Consider the following 26,413-nt stretch of genomic DNA (forward strand, 5'->3'; position numbering starts at 1 on the left):
AGGTAGGGATGATTTTAAGAAAATTTTAATTGACACACAGCTTCCAATATTTGGCTTTTAATTTGGTTTTATGGGGTTTTTTTGTTTTTTGATGTATTTTGTTTGTATCTGTTTTAATATGCTGTGCACCGCCCTGAGTCCTACGGGAGAAGGGCGGTATATAAATTAAATTATTAAATTATTAAATTAAATTAAATTATTAAATTAAATTAACTTCTAAAATTATAATAAAATACTATCTAATATTTGAAAAATGTCAAACTGTATGTTTGCTTCTATTATCAGTTCATTGTAAATGGAACAAGGAAAACAACTAAAAATATAAAATGCTAGGGCAAAGTATGGTAACAAACTGAAAGCAAAAAGTAAAGGCATTTTAAAATAAATTTTAAAATATTTGATTCTCAACCAATCTTTTATGGATAAATATGAAATTGGATATTTGGTTTGGGATTTTTTTCCACACTTTTCCTTGTGAATTCTTCTGGGTATCTTTGCATCCAGTCTATGTTTAACATCTCCCCAGGATTTTCAATAATATTCAACTCTTGGGGCTATTAAGGCCATTCCAAAACTTTTTAGTCTTTCTTTCCTTTAACTATTTCGTGGTTGACTTGGAGATATGTTTAAGACCTTGTCTTGCTGAAACATCCAATCATTTTCAGCTTCAATATCCTTAATGATAATGGGATACTATTTTCTACTATATATTGATATTTAGTTGACATTCAGTTGACATGCGTAGTATATTTTGTGCTACTGCCTGTCACACAATCCTAAATCATAACAGAGCCAACAAAGTCATCTCTATGTTTAATACTTTGCCATATTGCTCTTTTCTTCAAACTTTTCACATTATTTTTCTTGAAATGTATATTTTGTGGCTGTGGCTGAGCTATTGTTTCTATTTCATCAGACTAAAGCACTTTGTTGCATCAGGCTTATCAAACGTTTTGGACAATTACTGGTTGTGGTTAAGTTTCGAGAAACGGTTTTCTTCTGATACTTCTCCCAGGAAAATTCATTATTGTATCAACAACATTGTACTGTGAATCTCTGTTCTGTTTTGTGAATATGACCAGATATCAGCAGTTCTAGCTGATATTTTTGTCTTACAGATTTTGCCTTGATTTCAAGAGTTCCATGTAACTTCCATTTCTTAATAATATTTCTCATTATTGACATTCTTCAATTTTCACCTGCTTGTAAGAGTAAAGTATCTTTATTTTCAAATGCCCAGGCAGCTGAGTTACAGGAGGAACCTACAGTTGTTGAAAGCACTCAAAACAAATGATAAAATAAGAGGTTAGCTCAGAGCATTTGCCATGGAATTGTCTTCACCTAATTGTAATCTTAATGAGTGAATTACTCCTTTCAGTCTTAATAACAGCTTTAATAATAACAACTTTATGTTAACAAAAAATTATGAGCTAATTCTACTTATTGTAATGCTATGTGCCTGTTGATGGCTGATTTGTCTGAATGCCAGGCTTCCAGGAATTCTCTAGCATTTTTAGACCTAGCTTGGTCTAGAATGCCCACAGTTTCCCAATTGAAACTATGCTGAAGTCTGGCCACGTGTGGTACAATTAAGGAGTCTTCATCATATCTTCTGTCTGCTATTTAGTATTCAAATAAGTAAGTAAAACAAGTAAAAATCTGACGTGTCTTTTTACTTCTTGATAAGTTAGGACAGATTGTTTCTAAATTTCTTTTTCTGCCCATTCAGCTGTGGGCTTCTCCCCCTTTTACTTGATTCCCTAGGTATCATCTCTTCTCTCCATCTTCCAAGGTTACAACTGGAATAGTGTCAAAAATTAAGTTCACTATTGTCTTGTTTATTGCAAATCAATAAACATCTGCACATAAATAATAAGATTAAATTTTCAGAAATACGTGATACTTAATACATCAATAAGAGGGAGTCAAGCTATTCTCCAAAGCACCTGAAGGCAGGACAAGAAGCAACGGATGGAAACTAACCAAAGAGAGAAGCAACCTAGAACTAAGGAGAAATTTCCTGACAGTCAGAACAATTAATCAGTGGAACAACCTGTCTCCAGAAGCTGTGAATGCTCCAACATTGGAAGTTTTTAAGAAGAGACTGGAAAGCCATTTGTCTGAAATGGTATAGGGTTTCCTGCCTGAGCAGGGGGTTGGACTAGAAGACCTCCAAGGTCCCTTCCAACTATTATTATTATTATTCATTAGACGTGAACCTCAGTCAACTGAACATTCAAATTGACTGGCGCTGATGGTTGACACGGGTTGCTGCCAACATACTAGGTATTATTATTATTGTTGTTGTTGTTGTTGTGGTGGTGGTGTTCTGTTATGATACAAAAAAAATAGGCCTAGAAGCTCTTCATTATTTCAATGTCATGTTTAACTTTGTACCATGCTGAGATTATATCAATTAAAACATACAGTTTGATCAGAAGTACAAATTACAGTTATTACAATCAAATTTTAAACATAATTATAAGAATGTATTTATTTATGTTGCTTCCTTGGCTGATTCTGAGTAATTTACAATTCAAAATAGTGAAAATATCAATAAAACCAATTAATCTTCATAATGCCCTGTATTGGCTAAACCAACAAACACCCAGTACACACACACACGGTAAGATGTTGGCTGTTTTCCTCTCCAAAATGGTTCTAACTGCATTCCTAGTTTTAACAGGGCATGGGTCATCCTGACCTCAGAAGACAAGCTGTTCCAGAGTGAGCAGATGATAACTGAAAATAGATATATTCAGCTTGACTTATATTCACTTAACAATATTAAAACCTTTTCATGTTATTATTAAATCAAAAGTATTATACATTGAATTTTAAAGGGTTTTGCAATAAAGTATACCTCCTCTAGCTCCTCCCCCACATCTGCTTTTGAGGATTGTTTAACACAGGAATAGCAACTAGATTTTTATCCAGTAAGATTTGAAAAAGGATACTGATTTCATTATCTCGTTGCTGCAAAAGATTCTTCAGTTTCTTTAACTCTTCATTGCCAATTACAGTATTAGCACTTTTATCTTCCTGAGCATCTGGTCCAAGTAATTGGTTGCCAGGAAGCTTTGCATCATTTACCAGTCTCTGTTGAATCAAAAACAATACAGTTATTTTAATTAGTAATTCATTCTTTCATTTTCTGTAAGGAGGAGATTTCACAAACTTGTAGTGCTACCATGGCAAGCCACTATAAAGATCTCCCTTATGAATCATCTAGTTTTAATAGCCTCATCTCTTTTAAACAAATCAGAATAATTTTCATGCACCATCTCCTTTGGTTAGCTATGCAGTCATCCTTCCTAAAATTCTGACTCTCTTTCCTCTAAGATTCAACTCCTGTTTCTTAAACTTAAAATTTTCTCTACTTGTTTTCCTGTAAATAAGATATACTGATTTTTTTAACAATAATTATGTCATTTGGCCTCAACAGTACTTTTAACATTTGCAAATATGCAGATTAATTTTCAGTTAATTACTTCATTTTTAAAACATATATCCGTATTAAAAAGTTTATTGCAAAACATGCTGTATGCTTGTATTCTGTGTAGATGCTAAGAGGCAATACTGATTTGTTGGCTCATAATCAAATAACAGCACACAAAAACTTTAAAGAAGGCTACAACCACAAATTGGAGAATAGTTATAAATTACTGTTTTTGTTAATATATCCTTTAAATTCTGTTTAGTGTGGCATATAAATTAGAATAAATTAAACTGCCTATGAAATTCCCATCCAATTGCCTTTTTCTATTTGGGGGGGGACTTCTTTACAAATAATTGAATAGTTATAAAATTATATCCAATATAAAGTATGTAGTGGTGGGATTCAAATATGTGAACAACCGGTTGTTTGTGTGGATGCTGCTTCTGAAAGTCCATTCTGGTCCTGGTCAACAAAAAATTAGCTACCCGTTCTGCCGAAGTGGTGAGAACCGGCTGAATTCCACCACTGAAAGTATGACTAAGCTAACTATGGAGTTGCTTTAGATAAAAGTTCCTGTCTAAATAAATAAATAATGGTGTATTTAAGAAGGAATACCCAGCAATTTAGGGATAAATACTTTGCACATTCTTTAAATTACAGTTTCCAACGGTTTTCAGGTACTAGTTATTAAATAAGCAAATCACATTTCACTGTTTTATACATAACAGGAAATCTTTTAAAACTATTAAGAACAAGGTCAATGCAAAAAGGAAGAGCATGTGAAGAAAAAAAATATCCTTATATTAATAACTCAAACATCACATGGAAAATCATGATTTTCTCATTTACAATATGTAAATTTCATTATTGCTACAAGAAAAACATAATTTATTTAATATATATATTAATTAGGCTCTAATTAGAAACACATACTTCCTCTTCTCTTTTAAAATTGCCTAATAAATCAAAATACATTACATTTGTTAACGTGTTAAAAACACAGTGCAAAATACCTTTAAATGGCTGAAACAGTATTTGATCTTCCGCATGTCAGCTCCAATTTCCAAAATATTTTCAGGATCAGTATCTTCCAAAAATTCTTTAACTTGCTCATCTAATCTAAATATACACGATAAAACAAACAAAATAAAGAGCTACCTTGAAGAAAATATATCACTCTTCAGAAAAACAAATTAAATATAAATACTAAACTCCAGATTTCTGCTGGTTTATCTCAGCTATGAACTTTCTGCAAGTGGAATTTCAGCAAAATGGGAAGCTGGAAAAGCAATATTTTAAAATGTATACCTTCTGTTTCAGTTCTTGAGGATTCTAGATCTTTGGAACAAACTTTTAGGATGCCAGTGGGAAGCAGAGTGGGGACATTAGTTAACAAAAATAGCTGCACTTTTCATTTTATCCCTGGGATTTTTTCTTTGGATCAAAAGTCACCTATGGATGGAAAGAACCTTTCTATCTGCAGGAAACAAACTCTGGCTCCAACACATAGAGAGCAAATTTACTGTTTATGTGCAGTGGTGAGATTCAAATATGTGAACAACTGGTTCTCTGTGTGGATGCCGCTTCTGGAAGTCCATTCTGGGTCTGGGCAACCAAAAATTAGCTACCGGTTCTGCTGAAGTGGTGCAAACCGGCTGAATCCCACCACTGCTTATGTCCCAAAAGCACATTAAGGGAGTGTTGTTTTTTTAAATCAAATGGAATATTTTTAAAATTAGCAATGTTCCATCCAATAAATTCCATCCAATGATATACCAAGTATATGTTTAACCAAAATAAAGTTATATTTTGTTCAATTAAACTTATTTATAATTAATGGTCCACAGAATGGAATCTTTAAGCACTTGAAAGTAATCCTGCTTAATAGTCTTGCATATATTGATGATTTTTAAAATTAATGTAGAGCCAAGAGAGGAACATGTGCACTGTAGAAGGCTGTCAGACTGTCAAGTAGGCCTTCCTGGAAGAGATGATCTCCTCAGGAGGCAGTAACATAATGAGCATAATTGATCTGGAAATAGGTCTTTTTCTGAAAACTTTATAAAGTATGAGAATGAGAGACTAGGATATTTGATGGAAATAATGTTCATTTCAGTCCATTTTGCAGAACTTGTGACTGAATTATTTTGTTGGATATACTGACCTTTATCTATACCAGACATATCAAACTCACGATGTCACGTGACATCGCGCAACGTATCGGGACAGTTTTGCCATTGTCGGCAATGGGGTGGGCGCAGCTTCCGGATGATGCGTCCGGTCCGCGGGCAAGCAGTTTGACACCCCTGATCTATACTAAGACCATTCTTCTAGTCTGCCTCTACTTGTAAGTAATTTAGTAGATTTTAGATTTGTACCTAAGAGTTGGCTTGAATAACTGTTTGGCTGTAGTGTTTGTACATGGCTAATGTGATGGATTTTGGTCTTCAATATCTGACTAGGAATATTATATTTAAAACAGTCAATAAGTTAGATTTAACTAATTTGTAAAGGAATTTTGGAAGCTCTCACTTTGACTTAAGTGTAAACTATTAGTCATTCATAGCTGCTCTTCCTTTTTTATTACAGAACCCTGAGACATCATGTCATATACAGTACAAGGTTCACTATATGTACTGTATGTCCACTCCCATCAGCTATAGTCTTCAAAACACATGAAGCAAACGTCAAAGAGATAAAAATAGTGGCCTGCAAAAAAGCTATTTTATACTGTAATATTGTTTTTCAGTATCTGATGAATTAATAGGAAATATTTCAGGTTGCTTGGTAAAAAAATCTTTGTTTTAAGCTCCTACGATCAAATGTAGCAAGAAAAGGAAGATATTCTATTCAAAATGTTTTCTTTTGGAATCCTTGAACTCAAAAATAAATGTCTTTCTGAATAAGCCTTATCACTTCTGATCTAACTGAATTAGTGATATATGAAGGACTAATATCTAACTGACATAATAAAAAAACAACTTGTGAAATCTTTCAACTTGTGAAAGGTAGTAAAATTGCTATCTTTGGGTATTTCTGAATTAATTTGTACGTTCCAAGAACCTGTTACTTTCATAACTATGCTATGGTATTTATAAAGATTAATTTGTTCAGTTTTATTTCAGCATAGTTATATGTACTAAACTTTCAACTACTTCTTTTGAAATATAATAATATTAAATATAATAAAATATCTCTTAATTTGAAGTATTAGTTGAAACTAAATTCTACTAGGATGTCCATGCTTATTATGCAAATGAAAAAAATATATTTCAGAATTAGATGACATAAAGAAAGCCAAATAATACTCTAGCAGCTCTTCTTTTGAGAGTTCTTCAAGTCTTTGTTCTCCAGTCACCATGGCCAATTCATTTTTTAATTCCTGGATTTCCTTCTTCAGACGCATAATCATCTGGAAATATAAAGTGGATCAACCAATTAACAATGAATGTATGATTTAGAAGTCGTGATGCTCTTTTCTATATAAACCAAATAGCTAATTTTTATATTCCCCCCCCAAAAAAGAAATTTAAACTTTTTTCATTTTCTTTTATAGAAATGAAATAGTTCCGTGAACTTAAATAACGGCATGCTTTGGAAAAATAAATGAATTGTGATTTGGAGGAAGAGAAACCGGTAAACAGTGGTAAACACTGGACAATTGAGATTCAATTCTTTACTGGTTTAGCATTTTGAATTTGTATTCATAGCATAGCTACATAGTTCTGGATTAGTTACAGGCAATATGTTTTCACCATCTTTATTCTCTAGGGGAGGGCAATATTCTCAATATATATCTGGAAAAAAGTTCTACTGAATATACAAGAGCTTACTTTCAAGTTAAACATAGCTACACTACATATATCACTACATACAACTATTCTACAGAACTTCAAAAGGTAAAATCAAACTTATTGCTTAATATTAGTGATTGAAAATATGATGCATTAGATCCCTCTGTATGTTTAAGAAAATATTTAGTCATTGTTAATAATAGTGCAATTTAGTTATTATTAATAATAATACTACACTATGTAAGTTGCATCAAGTTCGCAATATTTTTAATCACTTGTGACAAATAGGCCTCCACTACCATATTCAGGAGACAGAATGAATAACAATATTAGGAATAATTATTTCATGGACATCACTGTCATGGTATATACTGTTATCAAAAAGAGTCACTGAGCAGCCTTACCAATCCAGGATCAATTTCTTCATTTAGAACAGCTTCATTTTTAATAACAGCAACTCGCTGAGCAAATCTACAGGTTGATATAGATTCCTAAAAGGGAACAAAAAATCTTAACAAATAGGTTTTCTACAATATAAGAATCAAAGCAACAATCTTTAAAATGGTCTTAACATACTTTAACAAAAATGAATGCCAAACAAATTATATATTGATAAAAATACTTTCAGTCTATTATATCTGAGGACTGAATTAGATAACATGGCATGTATCATTTGCAAGCAAAACTAGCAGCCCCATATCCACTCCCATATTTCTCCATAAAATTAAATTATTATGACATTTATTTTTTGTGTTGACTAATTAATAGGCTGACGCTAATGAAGAACACAAAATTGATCATACTATAGATTTCAATGACTAAAGAGTAAAGATGTAAAAGCAAAGGACTTGTAGATGAGGTTCAGTATTCAGCAATAAATCAATATTTGGTATTATATTTTAGTTACTGTAAACATTATTTTAAAATTATAATTATGTGCATGACTGATGCTAAATTATTTTATAATAAATCAGCAGTGATATAAAGTGCAATGTAAGACATAGGCCCTTAATGATGTATTTTCATTTTTTTTAAAGATCTCATAAAATCTTAAATTCCATTAACTTTATGTATCTATCTCTAGTTTCAAAACTAATTAACTCTTTTTTAACTTCAGTCATATTTTCTTTTTAATTTGCTAATGATCCACTAGCATGTGGTTTATACCAACATTACCTATTAATTGTATAAACAAGTTATTAACTAGTTTTAAAATATATTTTATTCTGCTTCAATGTTGCTAAGGAATTTAGTTACATTTCTATCATGGTTAATTTTTTTAAAACAACAATGCCATAAGACTATTATTTATTATGTGAATTAAGATACATTCAGACTGACTGTTAGTATGTACTGAATATAATAAAATGAGCTGTATTGTAATCATCCACAAAATGACTTTTACTACTTATTATGACCTGATCTGATATTAAATATAATGAAAAAGAATTTTTTTTTATCCAAATCTCATCACAGAATCTGAAGCAATCTTCAGAAAAAAGATCAACTTGTCTTCCATTTAAAATTTTCTTCCATCTGTAGGCCTCTGATAAGTGAAGGATACAAAATGCCTTGAACATTCAGTACAACCATATGGCAAAATATTGCATTATTCAGAGCTCCCTATTAACCTTCAGGTACTTCAGGTAACAATAAAGGTAGAAGTCACAGGAGGGTAGAGGGGAGAAAATTGAAAGGGTGAATAAATTCAAGATTTATTTATATATATTTTTATTAGAGGGCTTTCATTTTTTTTCCTTTTCTACTTTTTTTTAATGTCTAGTTCTGCACTCCTAATAGCCAAATCCTTAAAAATGGAGAAAAAAACTATTCTAAGAATGCTACGTCACTGTCAGAGTTTAATCATACTGCATCAGTTATGCAATGAATTTTGAGCATAAAAATTGTTATATTAATATAAAACCAAACTGAGAATGGAAAATGGGAAAACGTACATCTATGTTCCTTTTTTCTATTGAGAGTGTTGCAATCATTGTTGTCATGCAATTCCCTCCCAGGCTGTCTCTTAGCACTGAAGTCATCATAGAGTTTCTGTAGGGGATGTGAGATCTGTTTTTTTCTGACAGAGCAATGATTACCTGCAATATAGGTAATAAGTAGAAAAGCTTATTAAGCTCTGATATCTTGCTTTTGATTACTTAAGACAAGTCTTATTAAAAAAAATGCATTAAAATTTCGAATTTTCATACAATTGCAGTAAACTTAGTGCAAGAAGAACAATATAGAAACTGCAGACACACACACACACACACACACAGACCCTTCTAGTGCTGGCGATTATGATTAGGCACAATCACTTCATTGTTTTATAACAAAAGTAGACAAAAAACAATTACTTTGACTTGCTGAATGTTTTCAGGAAGCATAATGCTCTGTTTGACAATGGAACTGAAAAGACTGACAAGAGCACAATAGTGAAGAAAGTACTACAGCACATCTACTTCCACAATTATGCATCTTCCAGACTTCATCCATCTTAACACCATATTTGAAGATCAGGATGAGACAGTATAACTTTGTTATATTTTTTAGTCACTGAAGACCCCAGGCAGCATGATTAGTCATGCAATTATCTTCCTAGATTGATCAAATTCAATTTTTTGTGCTTGGGATATTTGGGATCAACCCTTTCCCTCCCAGAGCCAGCACCTTGGAAGTTATGACCATCTGATTTGGAAAATATCTTCACTGACGGTGGATTATCATTTATTTTGCCACAAAGCATATGTGTCTCATACTGCATTCTCCCTTCCTGTCTATTTCCCCCTTCCCATCTCTGCCCTTTTGGCTGCCCAATTGTCATCTCTGCCAATTGCATTTTGCCCAAATCACATGTGTAACTTTGAAGGGTCACTGAACAATGGTAGTTAAGCGAGAACTACCTGTACATAAAATTACCATTATTAAATTTCATTATGTGCTATTAAACTGATCTCTAAATAAGAAGATCTATCAAATGGTACAATATATTAAAGTACAGTACAGACATTTTGTCACAGAGTAGCTACATCGTGTTCCATGTCTAAATCAAAATTCAATGGTTCAAATGCCAAGTGCAAGAGAACATGAATATTATAAAACAATACAAGAAATGGAAACTGGATCAACTTTACCTGTTCCAAATAATGTAGAGACAGATTGATGTATTTGGCCTCTGTCAGTTGCTGGCCTCCAACTCCAGTCTTTCCAACACGCTCTGAACCAGCCAGGTCCACTAAGTGTAGTTTGGAACGCCGAATGGTTGCTGATCCTGGTTCTTTGCTTGAGATATGAATGGTGAAAATGCAATGTGAACGTGTGGAGGCTTGATTCATTGGAGTCTGTGAGAGAAAGGATTTCCTAAGCCTTACTTTTTAATTCTCAGTCTAAATGCTACTGATCATTTAGAAATGAAAAGTGGTTTAAGTTAAAACAGATCATAATGATATTTTGAAACTTATTTGGTCCAACCCAAAGATGCCATAATAATTCCATTTACAATGGGCTGTATTGGAGGAAGGAAAAAAAATGACTGATTCATCTGTCCTACTACATATCTCTATAAAAGTTTAAGAGAGTTCTTCAATCAAAACAAAAACATTGTAAATCATGCAACATGACTGCCCATAGTGCACAAATGGCTATAAATGCAGTCCAAGTGCTCAAAATGCAATCACATGACCATGGAGTGAGGGGATATTGGAAGTTAAAAACCAGTTCATAAGTAGCTTTGGGGGTGATTATAACTTTGAATGGTCATTTAATAACCGGTTGTAAGTTAAGGACTACCTGAATAGGACCAGAACTGTGTAGTTACCGATATACCAGTTATTTGTAACAGATTTGTGTAATATTATGACACCAAGAGATTCATCTTCAATTCCTTTTCACTGAGTCCTTATACAAAATTTATCTTCTCAATAGTTACATGCAAACTCAGTATTAGTTAACTGAGTATTCACTTTCATTCTCTTTTTTTTTTTACCCTTGTATATCACTTAACATTTGATGACAGAGAAATGCATTCACTCTTTCAATTTAAACCTCCCAATTGGGAGAAACTTTTGTTCGAAATAATATGGTATCATCAGCAACCTGATGCCCTCCGCATCATATCTAAAATCAGCATATTTATGAAAAAATTGTTAGTTTTGGTGGTAAAATACTCTATATACTAAAATGTACAGAATACATAGATAGTACACTCACAGATGAAAAAGTAGATAAAAAAGAACTATTGCTTTCATCTTTAAATATTTAAAATGTTTGCATTCATTAAATCTGCCAAGAATATTTGCTCTAGGCACTTTCCAAACACAAATAGCTAAACAAATACAACATACTGTAGATATATGTCTTCCCAAACTGAAGGAATAGAGAAGCACTGCAATAAAGTGTTTTATTGAAACATTTCCTCTCATTAAAACAGTCTAAGTTTGCATTAAAAGGAAAAAAATTAACTGCAGGGTGGCTTTGATTTAATTTCCTAAAAATAAAATTTCTGAGTTATTTGTCTCCATATTTTGAGTCAATATTTTATTTTGTTGTTAGTTTTGTTATTGTTAAAAGATAATAAAATACAGTCTTTCATGTTGATAGACTTAACACTATTTTGACCGTATGGTAAAGAGATCAAAAACGACACTCTTTGATTTACATCCATTTCATTTTTATTGGCTGAACATAAAAGAATGTGAAATTGGGTTACATTCAATGTGATAGAAGTTTCCCAGTCTCAACAAATCACTGAGTTGTGAAGTGAAGTGATAGCAAGAAAACATGACTATAAAGTATGTTTTGAATCATAATAAAGGTGGGATATAACTAAAATAAAAATAAATAAAAAGAAGGTCATATTCTTGATTATTAAATCTATCAGAATGGTATATACAGTCTGCTTTCTCTTAAGCTTTCAGAAAAAAAAGATTCACAAATGTTACATTACATCATGTACGATGTACAAAATTATATTTGTCTTCCACCACGATTTCCTATTGTGAGGCAGAATTTCTCTATTTTTATACAGTGTATATCCTGTGTGGTGTTTCTGGTTACACCTAAAAAAATCTTAAATGATCCTAAATTTGCTATTTCTGAATTTGTACATCAGCCTGAAATTTAATTAGCAAAGCCAAATACAGAAAGGCACGATCAAAGAAATGAAAATAGAATTCCTTTCTAGGAATAACAATTCCTCATAAGAAAGAAGAGTTAGTCCTCAGAATTGCCATATTGCAAAGTGATTTGTAAAGGGCTGCTTTTATGAATAAACGAAAATATTTCTTTGCCATTCTAAAGTCTTACAATTTAATAATGAAAGAGTTATTCTCCTTACTGAATAGTAAGATTTCAGATCCTTTAAGAATTCCCATTATTACTAGAAAACCTGCAACAAAGATTTTTCTTGGACAGATGGAAAGACACATAAACTTATTATTTGCTTCCTCATTACTTAGCTTCAAAAAACTTTTCTTTCACTATATGCTATTGTTTCATGTCATATTAAAAAATGAAGAAGCAGTTTAATGCGCAGATAAATCCCCATCTACTTTGAGTTTCACATTTGTTCAACTGAGATTAAGACCTAGGCATATGTTTGTTATGCTTTGTGTTGCAACACATACAAATTCAGAGGAAGGCAGTAAAGATGAGCAGGAAACTGACTATTAAGTCTTATGAGGAGAGACTGAGAAAAATGGAAATATCTAGTTTCAAGAAACATGACGATGGATTTAACAGTACAATATTCTTTAAATACCAGAAGAGATGTTACATTCAGGGCTGCCATGGGGAAAAAAAGCCAAGGGAAACAACTGTCCAGCTCCCTTTGGTTAGCTTCAATTTGAATGAAGCTACCCAGAAATTCAGCACACCACAATTAAAAATGAATCATTATGAAATGACACAATTAAAGCCATTTCCAACAACAGATTTCCAGTAGAAGTTTCTGAAAGTTACAGGTCTTGGGCTTAATTTCAGTGCCTTTTCCATCACTTAATGGACGTCCCACATTATGCTTTCCAAGGGCCAAGAGGGGAGAGATATTCATTGACATTCTCCAAATTCCTGTCTTGGGGAACTCTAGCTGACATGTCTCCCACAAAAACTTAATTTGGGAAGNGAAGACATGATTTCTCTGCCAAAGTACCTTTCTTGTCACATATAGATTCTTCTAATATAAAGTGTATAATATGTGTATAATATGATTTACACTGGATTCACAAATTCAATTAAATATTTAAATATATTTAGAAGTAAAAGAAAAACAATGATACTTTAAGAACAAAAATTAGCTCATGAAGATACAATAAATTTGACTGAAATTTCTGAATAGATGGCTAGAAAGTAGCACTCAGAATTCTATGTAAGATAGGTGATTATATACATATTTTAAATAAATAAACAAACAGATATTTTACTATAAAGCTTTTTGATGATGACAGAATAAGAAATGTTCATAACATGCTCACTTCTGCAATCATCCTGTTTGTGTCACCTAAGAAAAGCAGATTCAGGGCTTCTTCTTCATTGGTTGCTTGCTGCAAAGAGAGATGTTTCAGGTGAATGTTCTGATCAGGATCCTCCATTATTGTAACTTTTCTACATGAAAAAATTAAAAAAAGAAAAACTTGTATGGGTTTTAATTTTTAATGATAAATTACACAGGAATATTTATTCAAAAATTTTGCTAGTAAGTAAATGTACTACTTTCTTGATCATATACATACATACATCTCAAATGCTTTAAGGTTTATGTAACTCTAACTACTAACAGCAAGATTTCCCAGTAAATGAAATATATATTTTAGAATTACTTATTCTATTGAAGGAGAAAACTGAGTTGTTTAATATTAAAGAGATAAAACTGTAACATTAACAGTCTCCTTATACTCCCCTGCCCTATTCCAGATGATCAGGAAGATAAATCTTAATTTGTTGTTATAGTAAACAGGAAAACCAATTTTTTAAAAAATCTACTTTGCTAAACAATTTAGCAAAATGAGCTTGCTATCGGCTTGCTTAGACACTGGGTTGCCTGGCAGAAGAATTTAATGGAAAAAGGAACTCAATATGAGATATAATTCTTTAAAAAGCAAATATAAATTGGTATAATGAGTATAAGAACCATGGTGGCGCAGTGGTTAGAATGCAGTATTGCAGACTAATTCTGCCAACTGCCACAGTTCGATTCTGACTGGCTCAAGGTTAACTCAGCCTTCCATCCTTCCGAGGTTGGTAAAATGAGGACCCAGGTTGTTGGGGGGCAATATGCTGACTCTATAAACCTCTTACAGAGGGTTGTAAAGCACTAGGAAGCAGTATATAAGTCTAAGTGCTATTGCTATTATCACAGAAAATCCAATGAAGGAAAAAGATACTAAATGCCAGAGTGGCTGCATAAAAATCATAGGGCTATATTGGAAAATAAAGGACACATACAAAATGCAAAGATAATCCCTGAATCAAATTTGATGCTTGCATGTACATGGTTATGTAAGTTTTTTAGCAGCCGTACTGAAGGGCTTGCTATTGCCTTCTTCTAGGATGGATTTCTGGTTTTGTTTCTTTGTTTTGTTTTTAATTCCCAATTTAGTCTTCAGATTTGCGATTTCTTGGTAGTCTTTCAGCCAAATGACTACAGCCAGTGAGCCAATTGGGGAGTAATTTTTCAAAATAATTACATATTTTTTTTAATTTCTTTTCTATGCTCTGTGCATAGTCAGGTACTGCTACATATGTGTAGAAAATATAGGTCACATTACTGAAACATAAAAAGCATATTGATTTCAGTATTAAAATAGATAATTGTGGGAATTGTGGTACCTTTTGGGACCTGGAACAGTAAAGGCCACAATTTTTTCTAAAAGAAGTCCTCAGATGTTCCATTTCTTACAAGTTCTACAACTTGGCTGATACAACTGAAGAATTTACACAGCTCAACTTGGCTACTATTGTTTTATACAAATTCCACTTAGCTTTAAAAGGAATCTACAAATTCCATCCATTTAGCCAAATGGAAAACATTCTTTGTTTATATTTATAAAGAAAACAAATACCTTGCTTCTGCCTTCTCTATCATTATGAATAAATTAGCACTACTTTTCCACATCAAGATCCAAATTAGCATTAAAACATGGATACATTTTTACTTATAGAAAGAAACCAGAAATTACTAGAATAAAGCTATGTATACAACTGCAGTGTGAGGGATAAAATATTGGCTAGTACTAATGTTTCCAGTTAATATTTCTTTTTCAATCTTGACAAAGTGATCTTTTAAATAATATTTCCATCCAATATAGAGTATGTGGCAGTGAAAAGGGTTGTATTTACTGTACTATTACAATGTTCATATTCACACATATATTAATATATATTAATACATACAAATATACAAAAGTCTAGTAGTAACCTAGATTCCACTAGCAGTCTTTGTAGGCCAAAACTCTCTCTTTCTGCAAATGGTTACAAAACTGTTGAAGCATTACCCCAATATATAGCTGTGATTTTTTTTTTATTTGTCCATGAAAAATCTATAAAAAATACACTGTAGTCTTGAATTATTTATTGTAATTCTATTTATTTGATTCATAGTATACAATAACATTTGAAAGAAAAAATAGACATAAAATAAGCAGTACTATTTGCTATTGTAATGTCACAGAAACTTTGATAAAAAATTTAAATTTTAATTTCTGTTGATATGCAGACAGGCAAATATATACAGAGAAATATGTAGGGCACCTAAAGAGAACTGGAACTAGGAGAAAAGGAAAAAAAATATTCTAATTTTTACAAAGATTGCATTACTCACGGTAAGTCTTCAAGTTTGGAGGCTTCATGCCGTGGATCGAGCAGATCATAACCACACTCATTATAAATTTCTAAGTAAGAAATATGTGTGGTATATACTTTACTGCTATCCTGAATTAAAAGGAAAAAATTCAATAATCATATAAAATCTGGATTTTACCTACCTACGTTTATATTTTTACTTTAGTACTGTATAGGCTTGATGTTAGGATTTGTCTTCTCTATCTAGTTAGATATCTCCAGTATATACGTATCATCAGTAAACACCCATGCTGAGGAATTCCAGCAAGATAAAACACTAAAATACAATCCATCCTAATGATACTATGTTAAAATAAAATGAACTGAGCCATCATCAATAACCAATTAGTCTCAAAAGTAAAAAAAATGTCTCAAAAGTAAAAAAAGTATCAATAATTATAATAACAGATGATGAATCAACTCCCAAATGTTCTCCAGAAAACCTCCATTTTTATCGTACTTTAGAAAGCTAATAAAGTAGGGCCAATCTAATTTCTAAGGAGAGGCTCTAACCCTATAACCAATGCAATAACAGAAAGCAATTCCTTGTGGCCTCAGATCCCCTCACTTCACTGAAATAGGAACAACCAACAGCTTTACCAGAAACAAGTATAATACTGTATATAGATCAGTTCTGTTAGGGAAGCAGTCCTGTAAATAATTGGTGCCAAGTCATATATATTTATACATGCCAAAACCAGCATTTTGTATTGCATCTGGAATTGCAGGACCTACAGCACCAGTATTATATGTCCTTGGTGACTCATACCTGCCAGTAAGTAGGCTGCCACATTCTGTTCCAACAGCAGTTCCTGAGTGATCTTCAAAGGCAGCCCTGTGTAGAATGCCTTACGGTAGTTTGTATGAGTAGTAATGAGGATATGAGTTATTGTTGGGAAGTCCTTGAATTCCAAGTAAGATTGCTGGCCAAATGCTCACCTGGCCAGAGTCTCTATGTGGGAATGACCTTAGGGCACAGAGGGAAGAGCCACAGCCAAAGGAACACTCAGATAAGAAGCAGCTTAGCCTACAAAAGGAATGTGGGCATGGCATACTTCTTGGTAAAAATGATGTGGGAGAAATGTACTTTCAGACTTGCAAGATTTTGTTTATGTACCCTTACAATAAAGTAAAATTAGTTCATCTGGGTGTGTTTTCTGTCTTGCAAGACTACTCTAGGAGAGATCCAAACACACCTGCTCCTTCATATCAAGGGAGACTCAGATCTTCTGAGCTGTTGTAACTCAGGCAATAACTATACTACAGTTTTAAAGAAATGTCACATAAATTAGTATTAACCTATTTTAATACAAACTTTTGAGCAGGCGGCCAAACAAACTGAACGATGCCAGGCTGACTTAAAACTTTAAGCCAGCTTTCTGTGATACAATACCATTGCTGCATAAAGCAACACTTTGGAGTCCTTGGTGCTCTCTGAGCTGGGTTGTTTGTTTGTAAACATTTCATTACCCAACTAAATAACATCATTGGCTCTAATGAGTGCTAGTACTATTGTTGTTGTCTAGTCAGGTAATGTAGAAATATCTACAAGCAAAGGACTCCAGAGCTGCAGATATTCTCTTCTATTAAAATAACTTAGTTGCAACTTGACAATTTTTAGTCCTTTGATTTCCTGTTAAATATATAGAATCTTAATCTTCTTGAGGCTATAGAAAGCAACATGAAATCAAAATTTATTTATATAATTGTATATTTCTGTAAATAAGTTATTCTTAAATGAAAACAACAGAAACAATGACCTTTTGCAACCTCTGAAATATGTAAGAAAGGGTTCGTGGAATTATTCCCCGATCACTGTAACGTTCTGCTCCTCCAGTGATCGTAAAAGTCTTGCCACTGCCTGTTTGTCCATAGGCAAATATAGTTCCATTATAGCCAGACAGAGCACTGAAAATGGAGACAAAATGTGCATATGTGTAAATGTGTACATTTTTAATCTGTTCTTAATATTTTCTTTGATTTTTATTCTATGTATATTTGTACAAATCAAGGCAGCATACATAATTCTTCCTCCTTCTATTTCCCCCCAAATCCCTGTGAGGTGATTTGGGCGGAGAGACAGAACTGGCCAAAGGTCACCCAGCAGTCATGTGTTCTCCCAGTATCTTGTCTAGTACCTTAACCACTACATCAAACTGGCTCTCTTTTTTAAAGAAATAATCATTAAATGTTTTGTTGCTAAATAAAAAGTGATATTATATTTTCTTTAGCCAAGCAAACATTCCAAAAACAGTTTACAATTAAATACCAGGCATGCTGAGTACATTTGTTCATCATACTCAGTAAATATATTAGAGTTGCACAGTACTTCAGATTCAGTTCTGAAAAATGTGCTTTGGAGTATGCAGGGGTCACCCAAATGTGGCATCTGCTGGCACCTCCTTAAAGCAACTTACTGAAATCTTTTCCAGGATCATGCAGCCTCTGAAGATGGCGCAACAATCAAACTTGGCAAAGAACACGCCAGTCAAAAACTTGCAAACATAATCTACATCCATGATTAGATACATGTACCATAAAGTACCCTTTCTAAATTATTTCCAAAATATGCCCTGCCACGGTCACCTCTGATTCCTGGGGTATTCCTGAATTACAATTTCCATTAGATGGAACAATAGGGTGTGTTAGAAAACATAGCCCTGTGAGACCAAAGGTTCTAAAACTCAAAACGGACCACTTTAACATGGCATTTATAAAATTCCCAGATCTTTATATGGAAATGATAGATTTCTTTGCAAGCACTACTGTTGCTAGGAAAAGTTACCTAGTATATGTTTTTTCAATCATCTGTCAGTGAAGAACATAGGTTTGACAATATAATCAAGGAACAATTATCCTGTTCAGAACTTTGTCCAAATTTTATACAGACATTGTACCGGATTTACTCAGCTCAGAGCTAGCATATGTTATGTATAAGTGGAAAAAGTAATATTTATGTTTGTACTTCATATGAGAAGAGTTTTAAATAGGTCAGTCTTTAAAAAACAAAATCTTCTTTCCTAGGAGAATGGGGCCTTATACAAATCAACTGTTGTCTGGTGCCATGAAAAAGGCAAAGGCCTCCAACTCATTTATTTGGAAGCCTAAGCATTTGCCAGATGGCTCAGTGTAATCTACAATAGCAAAATGTCAAAGAAAAACATACAAGATGCCAAAGAAAGTCAGAACCACTCATAACAAAAATACCAGAATTTTCAGGGACATTTGTTTTCAGCCTGATTACTAGGCAAAGATTGTACCTTAGTTTGGAAGAAAGCTATTGCATATTGTCCAACAATATTGAATGGAATAGTTGCTGGTTATCTTTGGCTTAATCAGAACATAATCTTTTGGACTATTGCATTTCATTAATCAAATAGGGATATTTTTTTTTACTTCAAGCAATTTTATCTTTTTAGTCATAAACTCTGAACATTAAATCAGGAAAAAATTATGTTTCCCACATCAGATGATAAATCTAGTGGGCTATATCAGTTAGCATGATTTATCTAAATAAGTCTGAAGATGAACCTGAGCTACTTAAAGAGTTACCAGATATCTGAACAGGCAAAGGTGGACATGAACAGTTGGAAGAAGAACAAATGGTAGAGGGGGAAAGGGGGACACACTGTTTAACTTTCCTGGATCAGCAACAAAAATTACAGTGAAAAACTGGTGGAAAAAGAATTAGGCATAGACAGACTGATAGATATAGATATAGATAGATATAGATTTTCTAGCATCAACTGCAGGAATGAGTTATAGTCAGCTAGAGGCAAAAGCCTTCTGCTTGTAGCTGCTAACAGTCTTGTCAATTTCAAGAAAATGGAATGGGGAGTTACTAATCAACTCTAGTTACTTGTCAGAGCTGTGCTTGTTAACACGTGGTTAGCTCCTTTTGGAGAAACGCTGGGCTGCAGAGAAAAGCTGCTCAGGAAAAAAAATTGTTTATATATCATGAACAAATGAAACCACAGTACATACAGTGGAGCCTAACAACCATATGGATTAAGTAACCATATGGATTAAGTAACATTCCAGAGGTTCATAGTTAAATCATAAAGCTATTATAGTAAGTTTAATCTGGAAGTGATGAGACTACATTCATCTACTCTAGGAAAGGATAGTTTGTAAACTAGATAAAATTAGTAAAAACCACTTCTGTTACCACCATTAACCAACTATCCATCCACAGCAGACCTGGGCATTTCATGGCCCCTAGGCCACATCTGGCTCCTTGGCTGTCTTTTTCTAGCTCACAAGAGGTCAATCAAAAATTAGAAATCAAATGTAAGTAAGCATATACCATGGACACAATACAACTGCATTGCTTTTATTTTGAAGGTAATTGCTATTTTTTCCAGTGTACGTGCCTATGCACCTTCACAGCCCTACTTCAGATTGGCCCAGTTTCCCATGTGGCCCCTTGGAAAAATTAACGGCCATCCCTGATTTACAGTGACAAGTTAAGACTATTACCAAAGTGGAGTCCTGCTATTTTGGATTGGGGGGGGGGAGTAAAACCTTCTCAAAAGCAGGCTGCATGCTTTCCAGTTTTATCAAGCTTGTTTTTTTCTGGGTTAGAGTTTATTAATCCTATGTCATCTTAAAACTTTTTTCATTACTTATTCAGAACTACTAGATCCTAACGATTCCATGATGGAAATCAGAGGGAGAGGTAGGTATTATTTACAAACTATGATTATTCAAGAGTTATGCAGAACATTTGTCTCTTAACTCGACAAGTGAAAAAAAAAACACATTTTTGAGAGGACAGATTTGAAGCATTAACTCATTGGTTAATGAGTTCTCAAAACCTTCATTGAGAATCACTGACAACCAGAAACAAGGGGTAGGGGCTTGGGCGGCAGTATGGATTATTGCATTATTCAAAGTGCGTTTAATTTTTTATTTTTTTTAATTTTAATTTTAAGAGAAGACTGGGGTTTTTTTTTTCATTTCTTGGTGGGATTAGATGAACATTTACATGAACATGTCCTTGGGGTTAATGAAATAAGAGCAAATTGACTTGCCAACTTTCAGATTTTATAGATCCAGGAGAGATTTGTCAAAAACCAAGCAATTATGTTTTACGCATTCCAAAACACATGTGAAATCTCCCTAAACTTTATAGTAGATAATTATACAGTAGAATGTGAGATACAGGGTATAGTCCTCTCTAACCTAAGTGCCCTCCAAATGTATTCCCAGAAATTTCAGTAAAAAATATGTTGGCTGAGAAATTTTGGGAGCTAGTCCACCCATTTTGAGTGTACTCAGCTGGTATCAGATTTCACTCCAGGCACAACAATAAAAACCAGCTATCTAGAAACTGAATTCTACCTTGAGTAAAAGCAAAATTTTCACAGATTCAACATGGCTAAATAAGGTGCTTTACTGCTAAAAAGAACAACTACTGTACATAGGAATCAATATTTTTCATGTCAGGCCCAGAGTTTAAATCCTGACCTTTGTCTCCTTCCCCTGTGAGTCAACAGATTTTAGCTATTCCCCTCCCAGACTTGGGAGTTGTAAACATCTGTTTCATGTTTACATAATGGCTCTGCCTTTCCTCAAAATGACTGATTCCAACTCTAAAACCACCGGCCTTTATAGCTGGACAAAGCTGGTATTTCAAAAAATGAACACAAAATTTTTGATATAAGAACAATCGTCAAATATTTAGCTAGGGAAAAATTATTAACTTTAATATTACCTCTATTTTTGGACAGGGGAACTTTATGAAAATGGTTTATGTCGTAAACCTGTTCCAAGGCAAAAAACCTATTAAATTTCAGAAAAAGTTAAAGAATTGAAAATGAAGTTGGTGCTGTATTCACACCAAATTCATAGTAAGTGCAACTCAATAGATAAAGATGTTGTACAGTAACAGAGACTTGAATATCCAGCATCTTACCTAATAGATAAAAGATAGATAATATCAATCTATCAAGGTAGGCCAGATCAAGAGATTACAAGAACTGCTGGAACAATGTTGTTGTCAGGTATAAAATAATTTTAAAGTCCTGCCAGAATTTACCTCTACCCCCAGTCCAGAATCAAGGTGGGCTTATTTTGAATCGCTTTCTCATGATCTCTCCTTAATTAGGTGTGAACTATCATTTACTTTCGTCTTTATTATGTTTTAACAATTCTGCTAACAGTTCCTTCCTCCATCAATATTATCTCTACAATCCTCTACATCAGGGCTTTTCAACCGATGGTACACGTAACATCTGTGGTACTTTGGCACGTGGCAGGTGATATGCGACCATCCTAGAGAAGTGTAGTGGGGGAGGGGAATGAGCCAAAGCGACCCAAGCCTCAGGGAAAGGCAACTGCAGCTGCAGGACTGTCTGGGCTCTGCAGAAGCCCCAGGAGCCAGCAGGGCTCCAGTTGATTGGCTCCAGCTAATTGGCGCTTCCAGAAGGAGCACGGAGTGGAGGTGAACTAAAGAAAAAGGGGGAAGGAGAGGAGAGGATATAAAAGGAGGTGGTTTTGGTGGGAAAGGGGAAAAAAGACAACAGGGAAAGAGAAGGGGACGGAGAAGAAGCTGTGGAAGGAGAGCTCAGCATGCAGGTAGGAAACAGGGACAGGGAAGAAGCAGCAGCTGTTGCTGGAAGAAAAGGTCCCCTGGTTTGTTTTCTTCAGCTAGGAGAATGAAATCAGCACTGATGAAATGAAAAACCGGGAGACAAGCATGTCAGAAAGGAGGTGGGTTTATTTAGTTCTGGATCAGCTGGCAGCTTGATTGGGTTACCATAAGGATTTTTGTACAGTTTTTACAGCATTTTGTAATTCAGAGGCTCGTTTGTGTGCTTTGGTTATTGGAATATTTTAGTCTGTTTCAGAAGGGCTAGCAGTGAGTCCAAAGTGTTGCCTTCCGTAGGTTTAATCCCTTTAAATAAATGTAATTAGTTTTACCCCCTTGTCTTGAGTCTGTCTATGGCTTTTAGAAAGTTTTTTTTTGAAGGTAAACAGGTTTAATTTAAGGCTAAAGCTTTTTGCAATTGCTGGAGCCTTTCAGTCTCGGATTGCAACTTTGTGATACGTGACATGCCTGAGGCAGCTTAAAGGGGAAAAAACCCCGGAGTTTATGTGTTTCTTTATTCTGGGATTTTGTGAGCCTTTCTTGCTTTGCACTTGATTCCTGTGTCTTTAAGGGTACAGGGAAGGGATTGGGGTATGTGTGCATTCTTACTACAGTGGAAGGTGAGCTCAGAAGGCAGGGAGGAAGGAGAGGAGAGGGAGAGAGGAAGAAGGGCCGACCAGCTAGCTCGGGGGTCTACAAACTTAGCAACTTTAAGACCTGTGGACTTCAACTCCCAGAATTCCTCAACCAGCCATGATGGCTGAGGAATTCTGGGAATTGAAGTCCACAAGTCTTAAAAGTGCCAAGTTTGAAGATCCCTGAGCTAGCTGGTAGTGGTGCATATTAATAAACATAGATAAATTATCATACATTTGTCAGTGCAAAGGGAAAGTGATTCAGCAAAGGAACAGCCACCAAAGAAATTAAAATTGGTACTTTTTTCCTTTTTTTCTACAGTTTGTAATATTTTATTAGATTATAGAATAAAATACAAAAATACAAACGCAAATAGTAGAACCCAGTGGGGAGGAAAAAGGGGGGGAAAGTGAGGGGGAGAAGGGAAAAAGAACAGACTTCCTCTGTTGCAGTAGAAGTTAGCATTAACATTGAACCTCAACTTTTTACTTTTCATAATATTATAAACTAGCCATTTCTATAACAACAAATGAATCTAATCAGTAAACCCCCCCCCTTTTTTTAGTCATCAAGTTTTTGACACCTTGCTAAGCACTGGTGGTACTCAAATATTGTCATGTCCTAAAAGCGGTACAATCTGTGAAAAGGTTGAAAAACCCTGCTCTACATACAATGATTTTGGCATGATACTTTTAAATAGTAATGTTTATGACAAAAGTAAAATTTAATATCAAATTTAAGTTTCCAAGTAAAGTTTAAATATATGGAAAAGAACTATACTTAAATATTTATTGCCTTTATTTGATTTCTATCCTACTTTTTATTCAAGAGCTCAGAGTGGAACACTTGGTGTTCTCTCCTATTTTTATACAAATAAGTCTATAAAGTAAGTTTGGCTGAGAGACAATGACTTCCCCCAAAATAATCCAGTGAGCTTCTGTAGCTGAAAATAGACTTTCATTTTCCTTCTCCAACATCTTTCCATTATGCCACTGGCTCTATTTTATTTGGTTTCAATTGTAGATAAACATTCCCTTAGTTAGAAGAAATGTTACAATATCACTTTTATTTTATGCCCATGCAAATACCAAGTATTCATGCAGATATATACATATAACAAATAGCATGGAAAAAGAGGTGCAATGCTTTCTGTTTTCCTTTAAACAATGTTAAGTGTATGAAACATTTAAAAGTGATGGAGAAAAAAGTAAAGAAAGTAAAATGACAAAGGGGATAAAAATAATATCTTCCAAATATTTTATAAATCTGTCCTGGCACATTATACAACTTTAATGGAAGGGGTAACTGCAATTTGTCCCATTTGTGCTTAAATGTTTTAAAAATAAACCTTACAATAAAAATTTGATAAAAACAAGTTTTTGGTGCAGATTTGTATCTGCAGGTTCATAACTATTTTAATCACTATAGTTCTGACACTTTACTTTGCCAAAACTTAAAAGGAGAAAAGAAAACAAACTCAAAACTTGCTAAATAAAAACCCTATAATCATGAAAAGTAGCATTCAAAAAGGGCCTTATTTTCTTCCTCCACTATGCTGTAAATAGATTCTACAGACTTCTATATTAAAACATCTATACTAATAAGAATAAGGATGTGATGCATGTTTATCTGTTATAAAATTTCACCACAGTTCACCATGTCAACCTAGTGATATAAAAAGATCAAGAATGATGATTCCTTCCAGTATATCACTGTTTCTCAACCACTGAGCCATAGTCTAGAAGTAACATAATGCAGGCAGTTTCTTAGTAGTTCCCAAAGCAAGGATACATTTTGTTTTAATTCAGAAACACAAGCTTTATAATACTCTTAATTTCTTTTTCTTCCACATTTCATAAAAATTGTTATTAACATGAGATTCAATCCTTTAGCCCAAGACAATATATGCACTGAAGCCATGCATGCTTTGAAAATTATTTCAAAGAAACATTTTGGACTCCATGCTTAAGCCTGAAAAAGGGTGCAAACTGTATATTTTTGGCTCAGAAGGAAGCCTGAAAAAAGGATGGTTTGCTGTAATGAATAGCAGAGAATTGCTAGTCTCACATGAGATCTGAACCATTACTTTAGGATTATCCCAGTCCTAATATATTTTGAGACAAATCATCAGGCCATATTCACAGCCAAATCTAAAATATGGGAAATTCCAGTTGGAGAATATGGATGCACTAGAGATATAGTAGCAGGCTTTGTTTGCATACCATTGTGTGAGATGGAGGGCTGGCAAACCAGTCTTCTTCCCTCAGTGTGACTCTCTGATAAATATGATTATAGAGCAAGATATGGTTAAGAAACCAATGTAATAAGACACTGAGAACTAATCTATGGCTACATATTTATACCGATGCCCAGTGTTTTCACTTTAAGGTGCTATTTCCAAAGAAAAGAAGCTAAGGTTACAAGCAATTATTCCAGCAGTTGAAATGTGCTATAATAAATGTGCAACCATAATTATATTTAGAATATATGAGGCAAAGTAACCTGTCAGGTTACAAATGTATTGTTTTATATTCTTGTAAACGTAACCTGAAATTATGTCTTATTTCAGAAAAAATTGCAGTGGAAAACAACAGAAGCATTAAGAGATCTAAAATTGGAAATTTGACGTTTGTTACCATTTTTCACTATTCAGGTAGCATATATATATCAAGAACCTTTTTTCAGGCAGCCAGTGTTAGAAACCTCTTTGTCTGCCAGTTAAATCACCCAGCAACCTCTTATACTAGCAAAAAGCACCTATGTATCCAGAATCAACATGCTACAGCTGCACTTAATCGAGCCACAAAACAAGCTCAAGAGGATGGAAAATGTGATATGCTTCACCACAGCTGAATGGCTGGGACAATGAACAAAGAATAATGGGAAATAACTGTTCTTTGTGGGAGAAGGCAACAAAGAATGACACATTTTCTCCTACACAAGCATGCATAATAAAAGCAAAAAGTTCATGCATTATCTGAATATCCAAATATATGCTCCAACAGATATTAAATCTTTGAATCTTCATATAGTTTGCTTGACATTCATAAGTGGTTTGCTATTGCCTTTATTCTGTGATTTTTGTTTTTCTTCTTTTCCAATTTTGCCTACAGTGTA

General features: G+C 33.8%; 1 protein-coding gene across 1 annotated transcript in view; it reads right to left on the reverse strand.

Annotated features, from left to right (window-relative positions):
* Nucleotides 1-26,413, reverse strand: part of KIF6 (kinesin family member 6) — a 113,188-nt gene that overhangs the window by 72,423 nt on the left and 14,352 nt on the right. Inside the window, exons 4-12 of the mRNA XM_029284803.1 lie at nt 17,829-17,976; nt 16,049-16,158; nt 13,704-13,833; nt 10,368-10,574; nt 9,189-9,332; nt 7,638-7,724; nt 6,748-6,851; nt 4,453-4,558; nt 2,958-3,099 (exon numbers count right to left, since the gene is read on the reverse strand). Of these exons, the coding sequence (XP_029140636.1) occupies nt 2,958-3,099; nt 4,453-4,558; nt 6,748-6,851; nt 7,638-7,724; nt 9,189-9,332; nt 10,368-10,574; nt 13,704-13,833; nt 16,049-16,158; nt 17,829-17,976 (1,178 nt within the window). The remainder of the gene's footprint in view (nt 1-2,957; nt 3,100-4,452; nt 4,559-6,747; nt 6,852-7,637; nt 7,725-9,188; nt 9,333-10,367; nt 10,575-13,703; nt 13,834-16,048; nt 16,159-17,828; nt 17,977-26,413) is intronic.

The sequence above is a fragment of the Protobothrops mucrosquamatus genome, unplaced genomic scaffold (assembly GCF_001527695.2).
Source record: "Protobothrops mucrosquamatus isolate PMUCROS unplaced genomic scaffold, P.Mucros_1.0 scaffold960, whole genome shotgun sequence".
Taxonomy (NCBI): domain Eukaryota; kingdom Metazoa; phylum Chordata; class Lepidosauria; order Squamata; family Viperidae; genus Protobothrops; species Protobothrops mucrosquamatus.